At 35.4% G+C, this 22327-nt stretch overlaps 1 protein-coding gene across 1 annotated transcript in view; it reads left to right on the forward strand.

Moving 5' to 3' along the window:
* Nucleotides 1-22327, forward strand: part of Prkg1 (protein kinase cGMP-dependent 1) — a 919569-nt gene that overhangs the window by 799383 nt on the left and 97859 nt on the right. Inside the window, exon 8 of the mRNA XM_048338777.1 lies at nucleotides 2945-3010. Within this exon, the coding sequence (XP_048194734.1) occupies nucleotides 2945-3010 (66 nt within the window). The remainder of the gene's footprint in view (nucleotides 1-2944; nucleotides 3011-22327) is intronic.

The raw sequence follows: 22327 nt of genomic DNA on the forward strand, positions 1-22327 counted from the left end.
AAAAGAGTACAAATGTTTAGTAGCATTATGAACTTCTATAAGAGTCCTGTATTGTGTGAATAGGTAGTAGCTTATATCTAAATCCAAATGGTATTTGGTTTTAACACGGTGCTTGGAAACTCACAAGGATAATAAATGTTCACAAATTTTGAAGGTGTTGTAAGTGATATGCTTTCACTCGAAGCTTCTAGAATCTCTTTTCAAATGATGAATTAATTTATTCAGTATTAACAGGTAGTACCTTGCATCTCCTAAAAAGATCATCTCAGAGCACACAGAGATAATCTTTCTGCATAGTTATATAGAGAGGCATAAAGGCATTAAGAACCTCAATAGTAGAGTTACAATCACATTATAGCTGTAGCTAGCCTTTAGTGAGCTTGGCATTGAATAAATTTCTCTTGTGTGTAAACATTATTGTAAAATTACATTGCAACTAAATATAGGTATGTATAGGAATTCTGATAATTTAAGAGTCAAATGGCTTGTCAGATTCATTTTCAATTGGAGAGACCAATTCATACATTCATTTTGATTTTTATTAACAATTTTCTATAGTTTTGTGATAGCTATTATGAATATAAACATTCTTTTGAATTAAAAAAAACGTAATTGTCATAGAGTTAAACTCTGATAGGAGAATGTAAACTTTTCTATTGGTAAACAAGAATATATAAGATTGTATGTAGTATTATGTGAAGAGCATGACTTTGAAGACAGTGTGTTCAGATTTCATGGCTGCAACTCACCAGTTATGTGTGAGTTTCCTCATATGTCAACATGTTATAAATGCAATGCATGGAATTTGCATGTACTCACTGTATTACGAATGAAACTGTAACCCCTCTGTACTTCACTTTGAGAATAAAATAAATAAATATATATAAGAAGCATATATCAGGATTTAGTATGCTTTGGAAATATAAAAACGCTCTGGGATCAACTTAATTTTCAGGACTGTGACATTTTTATAATTTTTAAGTTTATTGTACATACTATTTTATGTCCTATACATTTATCTTTGTAATGTATTTCAAACCTATTCATGATTAATTATATTAACCTAGAAGTTTATTGTTATAAAGAGGGTATATTTTCAGATATAGTTTAAATTATGACAATGGTACTATTATGACTTAATTTATTTTTTTCTATTATTATCTTTAAGTAGTTGTTCAGAAGAGTTGCCACTTAACAAACCAATGTCTGAATGATATATATCTTGATCAATGCCACTAATTTTAACATTCTCACACATCCCTTCCTGCTACCTTCACTCTTCTTTTTTTCTTTGTTTGTTAGTTTTGTTTTTTCCCAGCCCTGGGGCTTGGCCTCAGGGCCTGAGCACTGTCCCTGTCTTCTTTTTGATTAAGGCTAGCACTCTGCTATTTGAACCACAGCTCCACTTCTGGCGGTTTTCTATATATATGTGGTGCTGGGGAATCGAATCCAGGGCTTCATGCATGCAAGGCAAGCACTCTACCGCTAAGTCACATTCCCATGTCACTCTTCTTAATTTTGTATGATATACATTTTATTCTTGACTTCATTCTTCCCCTGTTCTCTTCGTTCATCTACCTCTTTCCCCTTGACCCTACCCCATATTTTTGAGTACCCACTTCCTGGTGTTTTATTTTGTTGAACTTTAATGTTTCCTTTTTAAGGAAATAGAGTATTTGAAATCTCCCTTGAGTCTATCATATTTCCATTAATAAATTTGTATAAATTTGCATTCTACCAAAGGTATTTACTTGTAAGTTTATAAGCTAAATCTAGCTTCCACTTATAAAAGATAACATGCATCCTTTGTCTCTCTGGGCCTAACTTACCTAATTTTTTTTTTTTTGCCAGTCCTGTGCGTTGAACTCAGGACCTGAGCACTGTCCCTGGCTTCTTTTTGCTCAAGGCTAGCACTCTACCACTTGAGCCACAGCACCACTTCTGGCCATTTTCAACATATGTGGTGCTGGGGAATTGAACCTAGGGCTTCATGTATAGGAGGCATGCACTCTTGCCACTGGGACATATTCCTAGTCTACTTACATATTTTTTCCAGCTCTTTCCATTTATTTACAAAGGATATAATATCATTCATTCTAATGGTTGAATATAAAATGGATGAGTACAAATCCATTATATAATATATGATATATATCTACCTATTGTCTATCTAGCTTAATTTTCTTGATTGATTTGTCCATTGAGGGGCATCTGGGATGATTCCATGTCTTGGCTATCATACATACTGTTGCAATAACATGGTTGAATATGAATTTAACAAACCTGTCTTTGATGACAGGAGAAAGTAAGAGAAATTGACCAACATCTTGAAAGGTCTAAGAGATTTATATAGACTACTGCAGTGGCAAATGATATGCTTCTAAAGAAATAATCTTTACATATATTGGTGTGGCTTTTTCAAATACTTTTGAAGAAGCATAATCTTTGCAGAGAAAATAACAGCATATGATAAATTGCCAGACAATTAGCTACATGAATGCAGTGTCTATAAAGTAGAGAAACAATAAAAAAGATCCTTTACTCTCAAGGGTATAATGACAAATTCATATACAAATGGCATCATTACTCAATTTCTAGAGATATATCTTTCAATCCTTGGAAAACTTTCATCTATTCATATCGATTATTCTCTGTATTATCATCCAATTAAATCATAAGTTCCCCAAAAAGCAAAGGGAAGTGTGATAAAAAAATTCTCTTCTACTTGTGTAAATAAAAGTGCAAATTTGAAAATTATAGCAACAAGCTGAGAACCAAGGGATTTACATGATTAACAAGAAGGCTACTGTAGTCTCTGGACAATGAAATCTGTAACATGACCAAAATTGGTACTATTTAATGCATTTCCTGAATCTAGCACGATAGACTAGTGTCTTTGACACTAAATACTGTTTTATCTTAATGCCTCTATTTTTTTACACAGGGAAGATGTGAGAACAGCCAATGTAATTGCTGCTGAAGCTGTCACCTGCCTTGTGATTGACAGAGAGTAAGTACATTGCTTTATCATGCATTCGGCATGCTCGTATCAGAAACATACATACATTTCTGAAATTAGACATCATTTAGGCAGCTATTAATACTGTTTTCCATCTTTTCATTTTAAAATTAGTTCTATATTTGATTCTCATTATGCATTATTCTTGGAAGTGGTTTGCCTTTGCCATTTCAGCTTTATGATTTTTAACAAGGTTCTTGACTATTGTGATTTGCAGCTCAGTAGGCTCGCTTGAAAAATGAGCATCATAAAATGTCATAGGTTGGTTTTTTAGGACTCATGAAAACATAACAAAGGATTTTCCAAAGATCTAGTTGCTCTGAAGATGCTCAAGAAACATTGGCTATTTAGATAACTTTTTAGAATCATTATTATTGTTGTTGCTATGAGCATATTTTGCTTGTTTTTCTATTTCTCCAACTGAGAAGCCTATAATTGAAGAATTTAGGAAAGGCCATTTGGGAGAAAGAAGAATGTATGCTTGTGTGTGTTTATGTATATATATATGTATGCATGTACATGTATGCATATATATCTATATACACACATACACACACATCTGGAGACATAAAAAGATTGTTCCAGGACTGTTATCCTTATCCTGTTTCTTCTCTACATTCTGACTATTTTCATATCCTGAGGGCTTTGTAGGTTAAATTGTAATTATCATTTTACAGACTATCAAAAAAAATAACAGCTATATATATACCATCTGGAACCAATTGAGATGACTTTTCTTCTTCATTATAGTGTATATAAATAATTTTTATCAGAAATGTCAAGAGCTTGACCAAAAGAACTACAAAACAGCTGAGTGAGTGGATCTACTATATTTCTAAGACATGATGAACACCAATGTTCTCTAAAACTGAGGAACAGAGAGAACAAGCCTAGGATGCTGGACTTTGATGCTGAGCTCAGTGGAAAGGGCTTCCATTTAATTTACAAACTTTACATCTGAGGTCCTTCAGAACCTGGACAATGACACTGCTGCAAAATGACAGCAATATCCAAGAGTATGTCTGCAATATTTTTCTTTGTCTGACTTATCAGAATCAACAATTGTCCATTCATACATTCTTCTATTTAATTCACATTGGAGTGAAGCTCTACCATACACAAGGCATTGCATTTGGTCAAGAATCAAAGTGGAAAATCTGTGCGTTTTGGGGTGGAGGGGACTAGCTTCTTCTATCAGAGCTGTGGCAGATACACAAAGAGTCATCATGAGAGGCAGCAATCATAGGAATCCAGAATATAATTTCAAAGGAATCTAGAAAAAAAGAATGTACCATTTCTGAAAATAATTGGGAATATTTCATTTAAAATTAAGGTATTATTGAATGAATTTAAGGTGTAAGAAAAGCAATATGCATATAATTATTAACATCACAAATATTCATAAGGAAACTAAAAACCTTCATCCTAATTACTCTTTTTTCAAACACTGGCAAATACAGTGTGCAGTGGGAAGTGAAATGTGTGGTTATACAGGGCTGAATTGGTGAATCTTGGTTACCAATTTAGGGGCATATGAGAAAGTTAATTCAATTCTAAGTGTCAATTTTTCTTCCTGTAAAATGGGATGATGCTACTTAAAATTATACAACTCATTTGAAAACCATTTAATTTAGCATATATATATATATATATAAGTTCATGCTCTTCATGAGATATGTAGTAAGCATAAAAAATGTGCCCTTCTTCTTAAAAGCTAACATCAGTGATCTCCTGAATTTAACACCTTTGCTCTCTAATCAAGATAAGCTTATTTTGATGGATATATACATATATATAACAAGATACCTTGGGATAGGTCTAACTTTAAGCATATATAGAATGACAATGTGTGTCTAGGAACTCAAGAAGTATGTGTGCATACTCTTAGGAGACAAGTTAGGCTTCTTACCAAATGTTGAATATACAACTGTAAAAAAAAAAAAAGAAAATCTGTAAAAACAAAAAGAAGAAGCTATGGCTGAAGGGTACTGTCAAAAGCTTGCTGCTGATGCGTAATTGATATCCAATTAGAGGAGCGCCAGGGCTTCATCCTGGGCAAACAGATGGTAGACGTTAGATCTGTCAACAAAAGGAGGTTAATCCACAAATTTACAAGTTAGGTACTGTGTTCCAGAAACCAATGATTAAGCTTCATCATTCCAGAGGGAAAGCAAAAGAAGGTAACTGATCATGCATGTCAGAATTTTTTTTAAAGAAATGCATACTGGTAAGCAAGAAAATGATAACTGGATACATGGTTTTCTCATAAGAAAATTCACTCTGAAGACTGACATCTTGTAGGATACTGATGATGCCTACAGTAGTTACAATTTTTTTTGAAAATTATCTGAAAAGTTAGTCCAATGAAATAATCTATTTCTATTGACAAATACCTTTAATATACACAAAATATACTGTTGGAAATTTTAGTCCCTCTTAATGTGGAATCCAAGAAATCCAATAATTATCCAAGTAGGTACCTTGTATTCTATCGTCTGTTACACAATGTTCACTTCCACATAGTCATGGGAGTCTGTTGATGAAGCCAAAACTTCTGGTAACGTAACTGTTCTTTGACACATTGAAGGTCTTTCTGATCATTTTTAAGTATAGTGCTTTTGACTGCTAGTAAGTAGGAATAAGTATTTGTTTATATATTTTTTCCAGAAAAAAATACAAATAACTCCTTGTAAACTAAGGAGTTGTTTATAAAATTTTCACCAGGAAGTTAAGATCTATGTTATAATATTCACTTCTTCCCTCAGTACAGAGAAACCTCTGGATCAGGACCATATTGATTAAAAAAACTGATATGTTCTTATAATGGTTGGTAAATAGTAGCAGTCTGAGATCCTTGTATGTCCCTCCCTCATTCCTTGGCAGCCCTCATCATCTAATCCTCCTAACCATACACACACTCACACATAAACACACATACACTCATGCACATGCACACATACACACATGCACACACACACACATATACGCACATAGACACTGAGTCTTATGACATTCTTGATCTTTCTTAATCCAGCAAATAAAACAGTGCTATCTGACAAACAGTAAGATCAGTTTTCATGCTGACTTGTCAATTCTTGTGCAATATTGGCCACTAATCATGTTGACTATTGCTTCTGAGAATTGTGTGCTACCAAGACAACTGTTTATACCATAAAGTTAACAACTACCCCTGGCTCCCAGAGCACTCAGACATCTGCCCCAAGCTTGTCACATAAGATGATTCTTGAGTCTGTATATGACACCTCATCAAGACTAAGTCACACAGCTCATATGGCTGATGCATAGACATTTTCATCAGTGACGCTCTGTGGTATTTTGTCATATCTTGCCCCATTGTATTAATGAGACAATATCTAGTAGGTGGAAATCAGGAACTAACTTAAAAGAAATGTATAGTGTTGGAGCATACTAATGATGAAATTAGGAAGAAAGGCCAAGCCTAAGGCTGTTTTGATTGGCCAAGAAAGACCAAATTTCAACCATTTAACTATCAAAAGCTACATTTGCCTGTATATGTATGGTATATCCATGAAATGCGTTTAAAAGTAGCAAGATAATCACTAAGCTAATGACTAGAAAGCAACTCACAAGACCAATGCTGGTCCCAAGGACTATTAAGAATAGAGTAGTATCTGGATGCCAGCAGCTCAGGCCTATAATCCCAATTATTCAGGAGGCTGAGATATGGATTTGAAGATAGCCCAGGCAGGAAAGTCTATGAGACTTTGATCTCCAATTAGTCACCAAAAAAGTCACAAGTGAAGCTGTGACTCAAATGGTAGAGTAGTTGTCTGGACCAAGAGGTTTAGCAACAACACCAAGTATTTATTTCAAGCACCAGGGCCGGCATACAAACACACACATGCATGCACACATGTTTCCACACATTCATACACACACACACACACACATACACACACATACAAATAGCAGAATAATCATAATCATAGTAAATTAGAGTAGCAAACCAGTACCATCATTGAGGGACTAAGAAAAATAAGTCACTGGAACTGGCCAACTGAAGACTATTTCTCAGCATCCAAACTGGAGATGAAGTGTTAATCCAATATATTTTTAATATTTTGGCATTAGAACCAGTTTGGGAAATTTAAGTATTTATTAAGAAATAATGAATATATGTTTCCTCTGGTAGGTGAGATATTTTTTCCTTACTGAGATAAAATACAAATTTGATAAACAGTTGAAAATTGAATATATAGGTCAAAATCAGTTAGAAATAAATCCCTGTCTGTCTTAGAATGTTACTTATTCCTTTACCAGTTCAAGTTGGAAAACCTTAAGTCTTTTTAGTCACTCTGCCTCCCATAGTGACTTCTGTTTTGACCTCTTTCAATCTTCTCAGCAACTCCTGATGTTATCTCTGTCCAGCTTTCTTTCCAGTCTCGTTATTTGGGGTGGGAAGGTGCCTTTCTCCATTCCTATTTTCTGCATCTATTCACTTCAAGTTCCAGAAGCAAACAAATAGAAATACTATGCAATGGGCTTAGAATACCTTGCTCTGGGCTAGGAAGATCAGAGTCAGGCAAGAGTCAGGGCAGCCTTGTGCATCAGGACCCAGAATGTCAAATGATAGAAAAAAAGTGGAGAACACAGTACTTACTTCTTCCTTCCAGAGTAGGTATAATAATAATTTATGACAATTTGATAGGTCAATGTGAATTTCATTAAGATGCACTCAAAGAAGAAAATATGATCATTAAAGCACCCAACAAATATGGAAGTGAACTTTTTTGTTTTAATCTGGCTAGGATTTATGTTGGAGAACTACAGGACAAACCAGGTATCAATGAACATTTTTTAATAGATGACCCTGTAGCAAATATTTTAAGCCCTGTGCACTAAGTGATCATTGTTTCATTTACTTGATTCTGCTATTATAGAGAAAAAACAACCAAATACAAAACAAAGGAACATAGTTGTGTTCTAATAAAGCTTTAGTTAGAGACACTGAATTTTGAGTTTCTCATTTTCACTGGTAAAGTTGTATTATTGGTATTTTCATTGAGTTCTCATTATTTTTAGTTTAAGGCTATATCAGAGATAGTCAATAGATCACTGGGAGAATATTTGCTGATTTCTGAATGTCGCCCTTAGAAATCATGCTCTGACCTTCCTTTGTGATGTCCTCAGCCCATCTTTTCAATAAAGCAAACATATACATTATTGATCTGCACTTCCTAACAATTAGTGTGACATTAGTACCTTCTGGTATTGGTCATTCTGATATCATCTGTCTGCTTATGTTCCCAACTTACCTCTTAGCTCTTGTTCCCGAATCTTTTCCTCTCTCCTCTTTTGCAGGCAAAAAAATTACCTTTTACCAACACCCACTCCCATACATATACACCTTCCTTTTTTGTAGTATATGTACCTTTTAATTTTATTTTTTCATTTTCTCCGATTTAGCTTCAGGCTTTGTATGAATGTTGGTAATAGGTAATTAGAGATTAAGGTATTTCTTTGCAAGAGCTTTTTTGCGTTTTGATGGCATGTCCCCTGAAGACTTAAAGAGTGATGAAAACCCCAAAGAATGTTTTTGACTTTCAGCTGCTTTCTGGGAATAGAATTCGGATATAGCGACACCATTCAGGCATTGCTCTAACTCAACCAATCAGGTCAATCTCCTGAGGGATCATGTACCCAATGGTAATTTACCCTCCAATGTTATTCATGTCATTCTGTTTATATGTATCCTGTTTTTCCCTGCCATTATGTTAGGACTATAGAGACCCCAAATACCATATTGCCTGTGGTCATATTGCATACCAATAGGGTGATAAAGTTAAGGTATTGCACAACCTCAGCTTTTCTGAATGTCTCAGTGGATTTTATTTTATTTTTCCTTCCAGGCTCTCTGTCCTTTAATTACATCTTATTGGTCTAATCTAGTCACATGGATTTTATTTTTATTCATTTTGCAAAACAAAATCTGAGTGGTGAGATGATATTGGCAGGATGGTGACAAGAAAATAAATGCTACAATGCTGTCAGCTGTGGTCCTTTGGGCCTATCATTTTACTTTTTTTACTTCTTTTTTAATGGAATTGTTATTGATTAGTATGCTCTACCCCAAAATATTTATGACCTAGGAGAGATAAAACACAGAAGTTTAAAAGAAGGAGAGATACTGTGTTTGTTCAGTTTAATGATGTAAGATGAATTGCATCACATCCCAAACAAGTATATTCTAACTACCAAATAAGAATATTCCCATTGGGAAAAGACTAGATCAGAAACAATCACTGTGGTTTAAAATCAGAGGAAAAGCTGAATGGTACAGCTTTTCATCACTAGTGCCTATCTTACAATCATGAAGAGGAGCAAATAATGTAATATTATCAAAACCCCACCTTAAAGAGGAAATAATTGGTAAATACTTTCATTGAATTAAATTAGGAAATAATTGTATTGCTCAAGAAAGAGAGAAGTCCAGTCAATGGAATATTTGAGTTACAAATGACTCTACAAATGTAGAAGAACCACTGCCCCCAAGTTAAATTACCCATTTTTTTTTGCTAAATAGTTGTAATTAACTAAATAACAAATGTACTCCTTCAGGTAGTTTAATTCACTACCAAAGTCATAAAGGCCTCTACTGGGTTATTTGATTTTCTACCCATAAGAAGTTGCCCAGTCCTATTGTTTTTAATATATCCTGTTCTGCTTGCCATGCTTTAATGCTTGTTTGTGTTGACTTACAGACTACAAAGCTGGAGGGGGACAGAACCTGTTTGTTTGTTCACTACAGCATCCTTAGTTTTGAACAGAGTCAGCAAATACAAGTACTTGACAAACATCTCTTGAGAGATCCTGTGGCAGTCTGGATCCAGTCAGGAAAGAGACATTTGAATAGGAAAGTCTTACCATAAAAAATTAATTAACATATTAGGAGATTAAAGTGATAACAGATAACTCTAGAAAACATAGAAACATAGATATAGCAGTTCAAAGGAGTAATCACTTACCATTCCTATGAGAAAATATCTAAAGAGGAAGCTTTCCCTTGCCATGCTCCCTCTTTTCTGACACTGTCCTGAAACCCATGGAGACTAGGAGCCAGACCTTGTTATAGAGATGAGTTCCTTCCTGAAACTCGGTACTACTGACCTTTAGGACTAGACACTTGCTTCATGTGTGTTTTGAGGAAGGAGGTACAAGAGTGTGCCATCTGCTTTGTAGCATGCTTCACAGCAGCCTAACATATACTTCCCATTAAACACTAATTCTCTCCCCAGTATTTTCCAGACATTGTGAATATTTCCCGGTGAGCAAAACTGTCCCCAGTGGAACCCAGTGATGAGTTGCTGGGTGATAATGGCATTGCTGTGATGCCCTGTCATAGAACTTGTGCCAGAAATCTGCACAACACATAGGTTTTGGAAAAGTTTTGAATGGCAGGAATAAAACCTCCTGAGAGCAAGTCTATGCTATAGTGGGGTGATGTTGAAAAAGCCACAAGAGCCTACCAAGGTTACTGGTACAGGAGTGAAAAATACTTTGTTCTTGTGGTGTTTCTTTCTTTTTTTTTTTTTTTTTTTTTTGCCAGTCCTGGGCCTTGGACTCAGGGCCTGAGCACTGTCCCTGGCTTCTTCCCGCTCAAGGCTAGCACTCTGCCACTTGAGCCACAGCGCCACTTCTGGCCATTTTCTGTATATGTGGTGCTGGGGAATCGAACCTAGGGCCTCGTGTATCCGAGGCAGGCACTCTTGCCACTAGGCTATATCCCCAGCCCGTTGTGGTGTTTCTTCACTGCCCCCGTCTAACAAAGTTTCAGTGTCCCTTGGCAAGGAAGAAAATGATGGCCTGATCCATTTTCAGAGAAGAGTCAAGCTGACTGAAAAGCCAAAAACTATCAAGAACAAGTGCAGATTTGATTCTAGTCCTACTGAGGGAAACCAGGGCTACAGAGATGAGTAGCAAAGGCCTCTCCTTCCTGATATTAAATTGTGTTCTAAACATAATTTTAAGAAATTTTAGTTCCAGTGTGATCAAAATACCTGAGGAGAACTATGAACAGAATAATTTTGTTGTTATTATTAAAGAGTTGTACAGAAGAGTTACAATTTTGTGAGTCAGGTACTTGTTCTTGGCCAATGCCATCCCTGCTTTACTTTTTTTCCAGTTTTATTCTTTTGTCCCAGTCCCCAGTTGCATGGCTTGTTTTATGCATAGCGTCTATCGAATACCATAGCTACTCTAGTTCATCCTTCTTCTCTTTATTCCTGTGCCCCCTCTTTTGCCCTCCCTCAGAGGAAAAAAAAATCCAGCCAAACATCACTAACAATAACAACAGAAAAAAATGATATATGATTCCTTACCCTGGATGAGCAGTTTTATAAATGAAGAAGGAAAGGTAAATACAGATAATGCTGAGGGAAAGATGTGTACAAAAACAAAGAATCAGAAAGTGTTTTGTACAGTAATGACTGAAATGTTGCAAGATCAGAGGATTTACAGGACAAAGAATTAGACCGTCATTTGCATAGGAGGAATGCTGGGAGGTAAGTTTGGAAATGAGAGGTCCTGGAAGCAATCTCCCAGAACCCCAAACTAAATGAATCTGAGGGTTAGAAAAAACATTTTTACTATCTTTAAGTAGTTAAAGAGTTGCCATTTGGCAAAACAGTTTATGAATACAGTGCCTCTTGATCAATGTCACCCTAATCAACATTCTCACCCACCTCTCCCACCCATCCCTTCCATTGTATTTCTAAATTTTTAGGTTTTTGTTTTAAATTTTTCTGCCATTTAACAATGCAGTTTATGTGTACAATGCATCTTGATCTGTGTCATCCCTTTAACATTTTCATTCTTCCTTCAATCCACTACTTCCCTTCTTCTCAATTCTGTCATATAAACAATACAATCTTATCTATTCCCTTCACAAATTCTTTTTTAAAATATTTTTTTCTATTTATTGTCAAAGTGATGTACAGAGAGGTTACAGTTTCATATGTTAGGCCTCGTGTACATTTCTTGTACTGTTTGTTACCTCCTGCCTCATTCCCCTTCCCCCTTCCCCTTTTCACTCTCCCCCCATGAGTTGTTCAGTTGGTTTACACCAAATGGTTTTGAAGTCGTTTGTCTTTTTATCCTTTGTCTCTCGATTTTGATATTCCCTTTCATTTTCCTAGTTCTAATACCAGTATATACAGTTTACAATGTACTCAAATAAGATATAGTGATAGTGTGGGTACAACCACAGGAAGGGGATGCAAGAGGATCATCAACAATGGAAGCTACGGTTTCACATGGCATGTTGAAAGTAATTACAACAGTGATATAACAATAATTTCCATAACATGGAGTTCATTTCACTGCCATTTCTGCCCAGGAGGTTGCTCTGCCCAGGGGGAAGGAACCTCCCCGGGGCAAGCAACTCTCAACCAGGTAAATCAGGCCAGAGGCACACCGCCCTGATGAGTCTGTAGCCTATTCAGAGCCTGGCTTTAAGGCAGCAGCCCCAGAGAAGACAGGAGGAGACACGGTTCCCGAGACTGCTCAGGGTCCCCCATCTACAGAAGACACCCAAGTCCTACCTGCTAGCTGTGCAAACCACAGAGCCCCAGGATTTAACTAACAGGGGAGGAGGGTCAGAGCAGATCCACCCCCTGCAAACTGAAAACAAACCAAACCAGCCACGCAGCAGGAAAATAGACTAGACCATCCCAAGAAAACCAGAGACTGGAGCGAGCCCACTAATTCTTCTAACTCTCTCCCCTTGCCCCTGTCTTTGCAAATACTCATTTCCTGGTGCTTATTTAGTTGGGATTTGACTTAGTCTGTCTAAAAAATTATAGTATTTATATTTTCCATAGAGTCTCTTATACTTAATTTGTTTGAAATCCCTTACTTACAACCCTGTGAGTTTACTTACAGATGTATAGGCACACTCTACCTCCCACAAATGAGGGGAACCATGTAATTTGTGTTTCTCTGGATCTAACTTTCTTTAATTAATAAACTTTCCAAGTCTTTCTATTTCCTTATGAATGGTAAAATATTCTTTCTGGTGGATGAGTAGAATTCCACTGTGAACATATATTATATCTTGATGATCCATTTAACCATTGAGGGGCATCTGGGTTGATTCTGTATTTTGGCTATGGTAAATAATGCTGCAATAAACACATTTGTACTGGTGGTTTTAGTGTACCTTTGCCTGTATTCTATTGGATAATGCCCAGGAGTAGAATTACTGGGTCATAGGAAAACTTTATGTTTAATTACTTGAGGAAAATTCCATACTGCTTTCCAGAGTAAGTGAACAAGCTTACATTCCCATCCACAGTACAGTAGCATTTCCTTTTGGCCACAACCCTGCCAGCATCGGCTATTGTTAGTTTTCTTGGTAATGGCCATTCTCACTGGGGGGAGGTGGAGTTTCCTTGATATTTTGATTTGCATTTCTTTCTTGGCCAGAGATGTTGACCATTTCTTCATGTAAACATTGGCCATATTTACCTCTTCTGAGAAGTCTGTCTTTAAATCATTAGCTCATTTAGTAATTGGGTTGTTGTTTCTTTGAAGGTTTATTTTTTGAGGGCTTAACTTTTTGAGCTCTATGTATATTATGGTATTTAGGATATTAGGCCCGTGTCTAATGTGTAGCTTGTAAAAAGTCTCCCAAGATGTGATCTTTCTATGTAGCTTGTTTATCTATGCCCTAGCAGAAACTTTTTAAGTTCTTTCTTAGATTTGTTGTTTTTCTGAATTTTTACTTACAAAATTTCAAACTGTGCCTAGGAACCCCAGTGTTTTCGCTAACCTTTCCTGTAAAGTTTCAGGGCTTCCAGTCTTGCATTGAGGTTTCGGATCCATTTTTAACTGATGCTAATGAAAGGTGGTATATGGGGATGTAGTTTCAGTTTTCTGCACATTGATATCCAGCCTATTTGTTTGTTTTTCCTTTTTCCTTTTTTTTTGCTCCCTTACTGAATATTAGATGGATTAGTCTGTGGATTCATTGCTGGGTCTTCTACACTGTTTAACTGGTCCAGGGCCTGTTTTTTGCAAGTACCAAACTGTTTGCATTATTGTAACTCTGTAATAGAGTTTGAAGTTTGAGATTGTTATTTTTCAAACATTATTCTGCTGGCTTAAGGATTGCTTTTGCTATTCAAGGTCTTTTCTTATTCTATATAAATATTTTGATTGCTGTCTCTATCCCATGAAAGAACATTATTGGGATTTTGATAGGCATTGCAATGCTTTGTGGAAATAGCTCAGTTAGGAAATGAACCAAAGAATCTGAGTTTTATCCTCAGTTAATAAAGAACCAACAGAGAGCTGTTGCTACTGCTTTGCATGTTTTGTTTTGTTTTGTGTTTTAATGAAAGAGAAAGTAGATTGATTATAATAGGGAGGAGCTCAAGCAGGAAGACTGTTAAGTTACTCATGCAACAGCATTAAGCAATACCCACTAAGGGTCTAAGTATCTAAACTTCATTGTAAAGCATATTTTGGCAAGTAGCTGAATATGGAAGGTTAGAGAGAAATATTTCTAACTTATGAGACTTGGTGGTGAGTTTCTACAATAGATCAAGATGAGAAACAAAGACAGATGAGGTGGCAGTTAATTGATTGATTTGGTTGTGGATATGCAGACTTCCTGAGTTCAGATATTTATTTGGAAATACCTATTATCAATTAGAAATGTGTGAGTGTGTGTGTGTGTGTGTGTGTGTGTGTGTGTGTGTGTGTGTGTGTTTCCTCTGGCAATCAGATAATGAATGGAAGTTGATGTAGGAGTTTCAGTCATCATTTAAAAATATGATAATCACAGCTTTGATTATTAATTACCATTATTTTTCACCAGTAATAAATAATTCATTTTTGCCAAGAAATGCTTGACAGGATCTTACATTTGTGAGGCATGTATTTTCACCCATCAGAAGTTTTAAATCTTGTATGTTTGGAACTCATTATTATAGAAATAATAAAAGAATATGCAAAATTACTTCTTTCCCCCAAGTCTTAACCATCGATGTTAATGTCTTCAGATATTAATATTTGAAGTTTCACATTTGAAAAGTTGAATATTTTTGGCTGTTTATTTGTGAAGCAAATTAAAATGCTCCTTGTTTTCAAGAAACAAAGTAAGAATGAGTAAATATCAGGATCCATTTTGACAGAAGCTTATCAATCAGTATAAAAATCAACAATATAATCATTGAACAATGGATTGTGCTGTAGATAACATTTTCCTTTTTCTTTTCAATAGAGTTAAGTAGTTTTGCTTATTTTAGTAGGCACACTTCCCTGGTGAGACAGTTATTTCAGGCCCAGCTGGGTCATAAAGATCTAAGGATTCCTCTTTCTTTTCAATATGTCGAGCAGTTGGTACTCATTCTGAAACCTGTAGTGTAGAACCATGAATTGGAATAGCGTCAGCTTTATCAATGAAGTCTCATCACCAGACTAAGTATTGCTTAGGGAGGAGGCCATTTTAGAATTTACTTTTGGATGGAATACAGTGGTCATGTTATCTAGCATCCTGCTGAAATTTTGTAATTAAATTAATTTTAAATAGATACTAGACTATTAAAGGAACATCATGATTTGCTGCCTGAAAAAGAAGATATGGCCCTTTCAGCTAACTTAGAAATAGTACATCATCATACAGTCATACATGTACTTAGAATAGATGACAACTTTTATTTAATTATGTTTCATTAGTCACATAAGATTTATGTTTTCTCTCATTGTAAGTAGAGATGGCAAAAGAGAAATACTAAGTAATGGTAAGGATTGAGAATATTACCCCCACACACATACAGACACAAACACACACACACACACACACACACACAAGAAGCATAGTAAAACCCATCATACATCATTTGAAAAAGTGGAAAGGGAGAGAGGGAAGAATGGCAGTTTGGGACAAGAGAGGAGTTTGTTCAAAATGCTCTGTGTGCACATATGGAAATATTACAAGGAAGCCCTCCCTTGTTACAAATATGTTCTACTTAGAAAATATAATAATGATAAGCATTTAATATTTTATAGGATATATAACTATATATGTAAGAGCTATAAACTGTAGAAAAAGTGGAACATGCAGAAAATACAATTTTGGCACTCAAAGGTAGACCTATGGTTAGTGTTACTATTATTTTAGTATATCTAAATAAATAGTTGATATCATTCTACATAATTGTTTTTTCTTTCTCTGTGTACAAAAATAGCATCAATAAAGACACACTTTCATATTCATACATACACAAGCATACACATAATCAGATAGACAAAGATTAATTAAACAGATCATTTCTCTCTTAGCAACCATGCAAAGAATAACTGTTTTTTTTCTATTTCAAAGACAAACTGACTTTCAAAGAGACAAGTATTATGTTCTAAAACAGGTCACTTGTAAATGAAGAAGTAGTAGTATTTAAATTTAATTTTCTTTCAAAAATCCATTATAGGGCTGGGGATATGGCCTAGTGGCAAGAGTGCTTGCCTTGTTGTATACATGAGGACCTGAGTTCAGTTCCCCAGCACCACATATACAGAAAATGGCCAGAAGTGGCGCTGTGGCTCAAGTGGCAGAGTGCTAGCCTTGAGCAAAAAGAAGCCAGGGACAGTGTTCAGGTCCTGAGTCCAAGCCCTAGGACTGGCAAAAAAAATAAAAAAATAAAAAATAAATAAAAAATCCATTATAACCTTTACCCACATTGCACTGGTAATTTTCTAAAAGCATAACTTAGATTTGTCTTCTTAGATTATTAACTGTGCTTGGATATTGAAATCAATCTTAAATTTCACTTCTGCAAAGAATTCTGTGCTTTGAACAACTTGGCCTATCATCATAGTAATACTCTTGAAGAGATGCACTTGTGGAACTAGCATTTCAAAAGATATTTTTAGATTGCTCTGCAGAACCATTGTTCTCTCTACAGTGACAATAAACAGAAACATTTGTGATGCTAACATGCTTGAAGTTGAGATTGAAAAAAATCTTAAGAGATAAGGGCCAACCAAAGGCATGAAATATATCACTATTCTAGAAGAGTTAGCTTGACTTTTTTGTTCTCTTATATCAGATACATGGACCTTAGTTATTGACAAGCTGGAAAGATTTATTCATTATCTGCTTCTTTGTCCTAGGAAAGAATAAAGAAATTTGAAAGGTTTCAGAAAATTATGAATAGGGAAGAGCTCAGATGACATTTTTTCTGAAATGTCAAAAGTAAATAATGAGAGCCAACAAGGTACCTGAAAAGAAAGATTGACCACGAAGAATGAAAATTATCCAAGTGACTCATCTATGACTTGAGAAGGCCAAGTTTATTGGTGCTGAATATTAGTATTAGTGGTGGAAAGGTTGGCAAGATCTCAGAGAAGCTAGTTTGTGAATTTTCTGTGCATTTAGTCATGATGCTTTTAAAACTCCATGTCTGTTCATATTCATAATAAGCCCATGAGTACAGATAACAATTTTTTCTTTAATTCCATAAAATTTGAGAATCAGAAATGTCCAATGATTTGATCAGAGTCAATAGCCAGATTAAAACTACAAGGCTATCTGAATCCCCAAGACCATTGATTCTGTTTGTGAAATCTTTTCAAAACAAGTTGACTGTGAAAGCTCAAAGGCAGCATAATCAAAACAAGATTGGGTATATCCTAAACATTAAATCTTTGAGAAAAATTGTTCCATCCTTTCCATAGAAAATGAGAGCAACCCCCCCTATTTGGGGAATAACATACATTGAAGAGATGGCAAAAGTATGGGAGACACATGTTGAGAAATAAGATAGAGGCAGTGAAATAAGGAAAGAGGATGTCAAAGGAGAGAGGAGGGACAAGAGTGGTTGTCAGAGCACAAGAATCTATTGCTTGGCTTCACCTGGAAAACCTGCCATACATCAGAGAACCTCTGAAAGTTCACAGAGTATAAACCTAGGAAAGACAACTGGATTATCAATAATGATTACTTTGATGGAAAAGTTTAAATAAGGGTGATGGTAAAATAACAATAGCATGCCAGAAAGTTTAAAAGTAAACAGAACATAGGGACCAAAAGCAGTAATGTTATATGGGGGCCTAATCCCTCATCCTCAAACTGAAGTCCTTCTGAAAAAAAAGGAAGAGATATCAGAAAGGTCATGTTAGGCAAAGGTCATTGGGCATAGGCACAGAAGGAAGAAAAGATGAAACAGAAACTCATGATGGCTTCTTGGTTTGGGCTTCTAGACTTCATAACTGTGAAAAATAACAACAACAAGACCAACAATGTATGTTTCTGTTATGTTATCTGCCCAATATGTGATCTTTTAGTATTGCCTTTTCAGAATATTCATCAATATCTTTCTTTATTAGAACATTTATAGGCACAATTCACTCAGAGAAGTAAGGTTTTCTATTCAAGATACCTTTCCTTAAATATAAAATAGTGCAGGATGTGAGAGACCATGTATTTGATTCTAAAACCTAGCCCAACTATCAATCAGTGTCCTCAGTTTACTACAGTGGGGGATACGAATATCATCACAATAGCTGGGCTTCAGAGTTGTAAGTATGGTTGCTTGAGTTGAAATACCTATCTAGCCACTATGCAGGTGACCTTGGGCAAATGTTTTATTCTCTTACATTTGAATGACTTATGAATAGACTGGAAGAAATATTCAAAATAGTTTGAGTTATTCCTAACATAGACTATAAATATATGTAGTATTCTACATGTTTTGCTTGATGATTTTCATTACTAAAACATTACAATTTATAATAGTCAAGGCAATATCAATTTCTAGTAATATTAGGTGAAATATTTATTTATTTTTCCAATTATATAATTAGAGCAGAGAAAAGTTTAGCATCAGACTTTTTTTTACAAAATATTTCATAAAAGGGACTGTCTTTGAAAGTGATGTAGGACATAAATAATAAAGTTGCATAAATTATATCTTGTGATAAATTTGCTTTACCACTTAGATTAAAAAGAAGCAGATTTCCTGTAAGGTGTCTTATGATATTTCACGTAGCCTGTGATTTTGAGAGACAGTTTTAAACATATGCTTACAATAAAGTGGATTGTTAAAACTGATATATGATATAATGGATATATATATATGAATTCATATATATATTCATATATATTCATATATATATGAATATGTTACTGCCAATAGACCTGAGTCAGCAGTTCGGTGGCAGGGATGGATGGGAGCAGAAAAATGGACACAGAGAAGATCTAGTCTGGGTCACCTTTACTAAAGCAATGCAAAGTGAAAGTGCCTTCGTAAGTGGAAGAACTACCTCCACAACTCACAACTGCCTGGAAAATCCCAAGACCTAAAGCTTCCAATGGTGCCTTCAGGCATGGGTGCAAGTATTCGTGGAAGCTGGAGGATATGTCATTACCTCTGGGAGGCTGAGCTATGTTTCGTTCATTCTTTCTCCATGTCAAGTGGTGGATTGGGCCTTGGATGGTTCAACTGACAATGTCATTTTTTTCATGGTCTTTGATTCTGGAAGTCCATATTGTATGTTGTGAACCATTGTGATAATATCAATGGGCCAGGATTTTTTTTTATCACTATCTGAGCCATAAGGTTATGCCATCAACAATGGGGCAAAGACTTGGAATGTTAGTGATTATTATCTGTTATGCTGCAAATGTATCATATTATTTAAACCTACTTTTTATACTTATTTACATAACAACTATAGTACATTAATATTTATTTCTAGCTACAAATTCTTTAATATTCCTTTTATACCTTTAACTTTGCTCTGAACAAATGTCCATAATTTAATTCATTTTTCTGTTTTGGGGAAACAAAGATTAAAAAAGAAAGATTAAATTTCAGAACAAGGGTTACCTTGACTTTTTGCAGAAACCGATGAAATGATTATGTTATACATTTCTTTATTAATCATTTCCTGAGTATATACTATGTATAGTTATTTTTTTCATCACTAAATATGGGGTTTACAAAACTGGATAACTTACAGGATTCAGAAAGGGAATACAGGAGTTTAAGTTATCCAGGATAATGTTTTTCTAAAGGTCAACTCTTGCTTTGTTTTAATTTCCAATCTATCATGAGCAGCTATTCTTGTGAAATAAAATACAAATGAAATACTAAAATTTAAAAAGTTATAAAATAGATGATCATATTTTACTCTTAGATCAAATGAAAAGAAGAACAAAAGCTAGTCAGATTGCCCTTAGAAGTATGTGTATATCAAAATGAAAGAAAATGACTTTTTTATATCTTGTAGCAATCAATCATAAGGAAAATAATATTGTGAATGAAATAACAATTTCTCACTCAAATGCAATGAGAATACTTGGAAAGAACACTCAGCACGTCAATAGCTAGAATTTAATAGAATTGTTTTGCTATTTGCAGTCTTTTAATGTTCCATATGAATTTCTGGATTGTTTCCTCTATTTCATTAAAAGATGGTGTTGGGATATTAATAAGTATTGCATTGAATTTGTAGATAGCTTTTGGCAATATTGCCATTTTGACTCTATTAATCCTCTCAATCCAGGAGCATGGGAGGTTTTTCCATTTCCTTAGTTCTGCCTTAATTTCATTTTTCATGTTTTCAAAGTTCTCATTGTAGAGGTCTTTCACTTATTTGGTTAAGGTTCTTCCTAGGTATTTTATGTTTTTTGAGGCTATTGCAAAAGGAGTTGTTTCTTGATTTCAAACTCAGACTTTGGGTCATCAGCATATAGAAAGGCCATTGATTTTTGAGGGTTTATTTTATATTCTTCTACTTTGCCAAAGTTTTGGATCAGCTCTAGTAGCTTGGGAGTAGAGTCTATGGGGTTCTTTAGGTATAGGATGATGTCATCTGTGAAGAGAGAAAGTTTAACTTCATCTTTTCCTATTTGGATCCCCTTTATGTTTTATTCTTGCCTAATTGCTCTGGCTAGGAATTCTAGTACTATGTTGAAAAGGAGGGGAGAGAGTGGACATCCCTGTCTTGCTCCTGATTTTAAAGGAAATGGCTTTAGCTTTTCACCATTTAGAATTATACTTGCTGTTGGTTTGTCATAGACTGCCTTCATTATATTCAGGAATGTTCTCTGGAATATTAATTTTTGCAGGGCTTTTATCATAAATGGGTGCTGGATTTTAGCTAAGGCTTTTTCCACATCCAGAGATATAACCATGTGATTCTTTACCTCCTTGCTCCAGTTGATGTGGTGGATACAAAGTTGACTTGTGTATATTGAACCAATTTTGCATCCCTGGGATGAATCCTGTTTGATCATGCTGTATGATTTTTTTTTTTTTGGCCAGTCCTGGGCCTTGGACTCAGGGCCTAAGCACTGTCCCTGGCTTCTTCCCGCTCAAGGCTAGCACTCTGCCACTTGAGCCACAGCGCCGCTTTTGGCCGTTTTCTGTATATGTGGTGCTGGGAATCGAACCTAGGGCCTCGGGTATACCGAGGCAGGCACTCTTGCCACTAGGCTATATCCCCAGCCCCGCTGTATGATTTTTTTGAAGACCTGTTGAAGTCGATTGGCCATAATTTTATTGAGAATTTTTGCATCAATGTTCATCAGGGAAATCGGTCTATAGTTCCCTTTCTGTGATGAGTCCTTGCCTTGTTTGGGGATGAGGGTCATCATACTGGCTTCATAGTATGTGTTTGGTAGTGAACTTTCTCTTTCAAGTGCATTGAAGAGTTTGAGAAATATTGGTGTCAGTTCTGTTTTGAAGGCCTTCTAGAATTCTGCTGTGAATCCATCTGGACCTGGGCTTCTCTTGGATGGGAGATCTCTTATTGCCATTTCTATTTCAATGCAGGATATGGGTCTGTTTAGAAGGTTTAAATCTTCATGGTTGAGTTTGGAGATATCAAATTTTTCTAGGAAATCATCCATTTCTTCCAGGTTCTCGAATTTCTTGGCATAAAGTTTTGTAAAATAGTCCCTTATTGTGTTCTGAATTTTGGTTGTTTCTGTGGTGATGTTACCTGTTTCATCCCTGATCTTGTTTATTTGGGTGTTCTGCCTTTGTTTTTTGGTCAGGTTTGCTAGGGGTCTGTCTATCTTGTTAATTTTTCAAAGAACCAACTCTTTGTTTTGTTGATTCTTTCTATGGTTTTTTTTGTATCTAAGTCATTTAATTCTTATTAGATTTTAATTATTTGCCTCCATCTATTGACTTGGGGTTTGGCTTGTTGTTTTCTTTCAAGGAGCTTAAGGAGCTTCCTTAACTTGTTGAGTTACTGTTTCTCCAGTTTGTTGGTGTAGGCACTCATAGATATAAATTTTCCTCTGAGTACTTCCTT

This window comes from Perognathus longimembris, chromosome 2 (genome assembly GCF_023159225.1).
Source record: "Perognathus longimembris pacificus isolate PPM17 chromosome 2, ASM2315922v1, whole genome shotgun sequence".
In the NCBI taxonomy this organism is placed as follows: domain Eukaryota; kingdom Metazoa; phylum Chordata; class Mammalia; order Rodentia; family Heteromyidae; genus Perognathus; species Perognathus longimembris.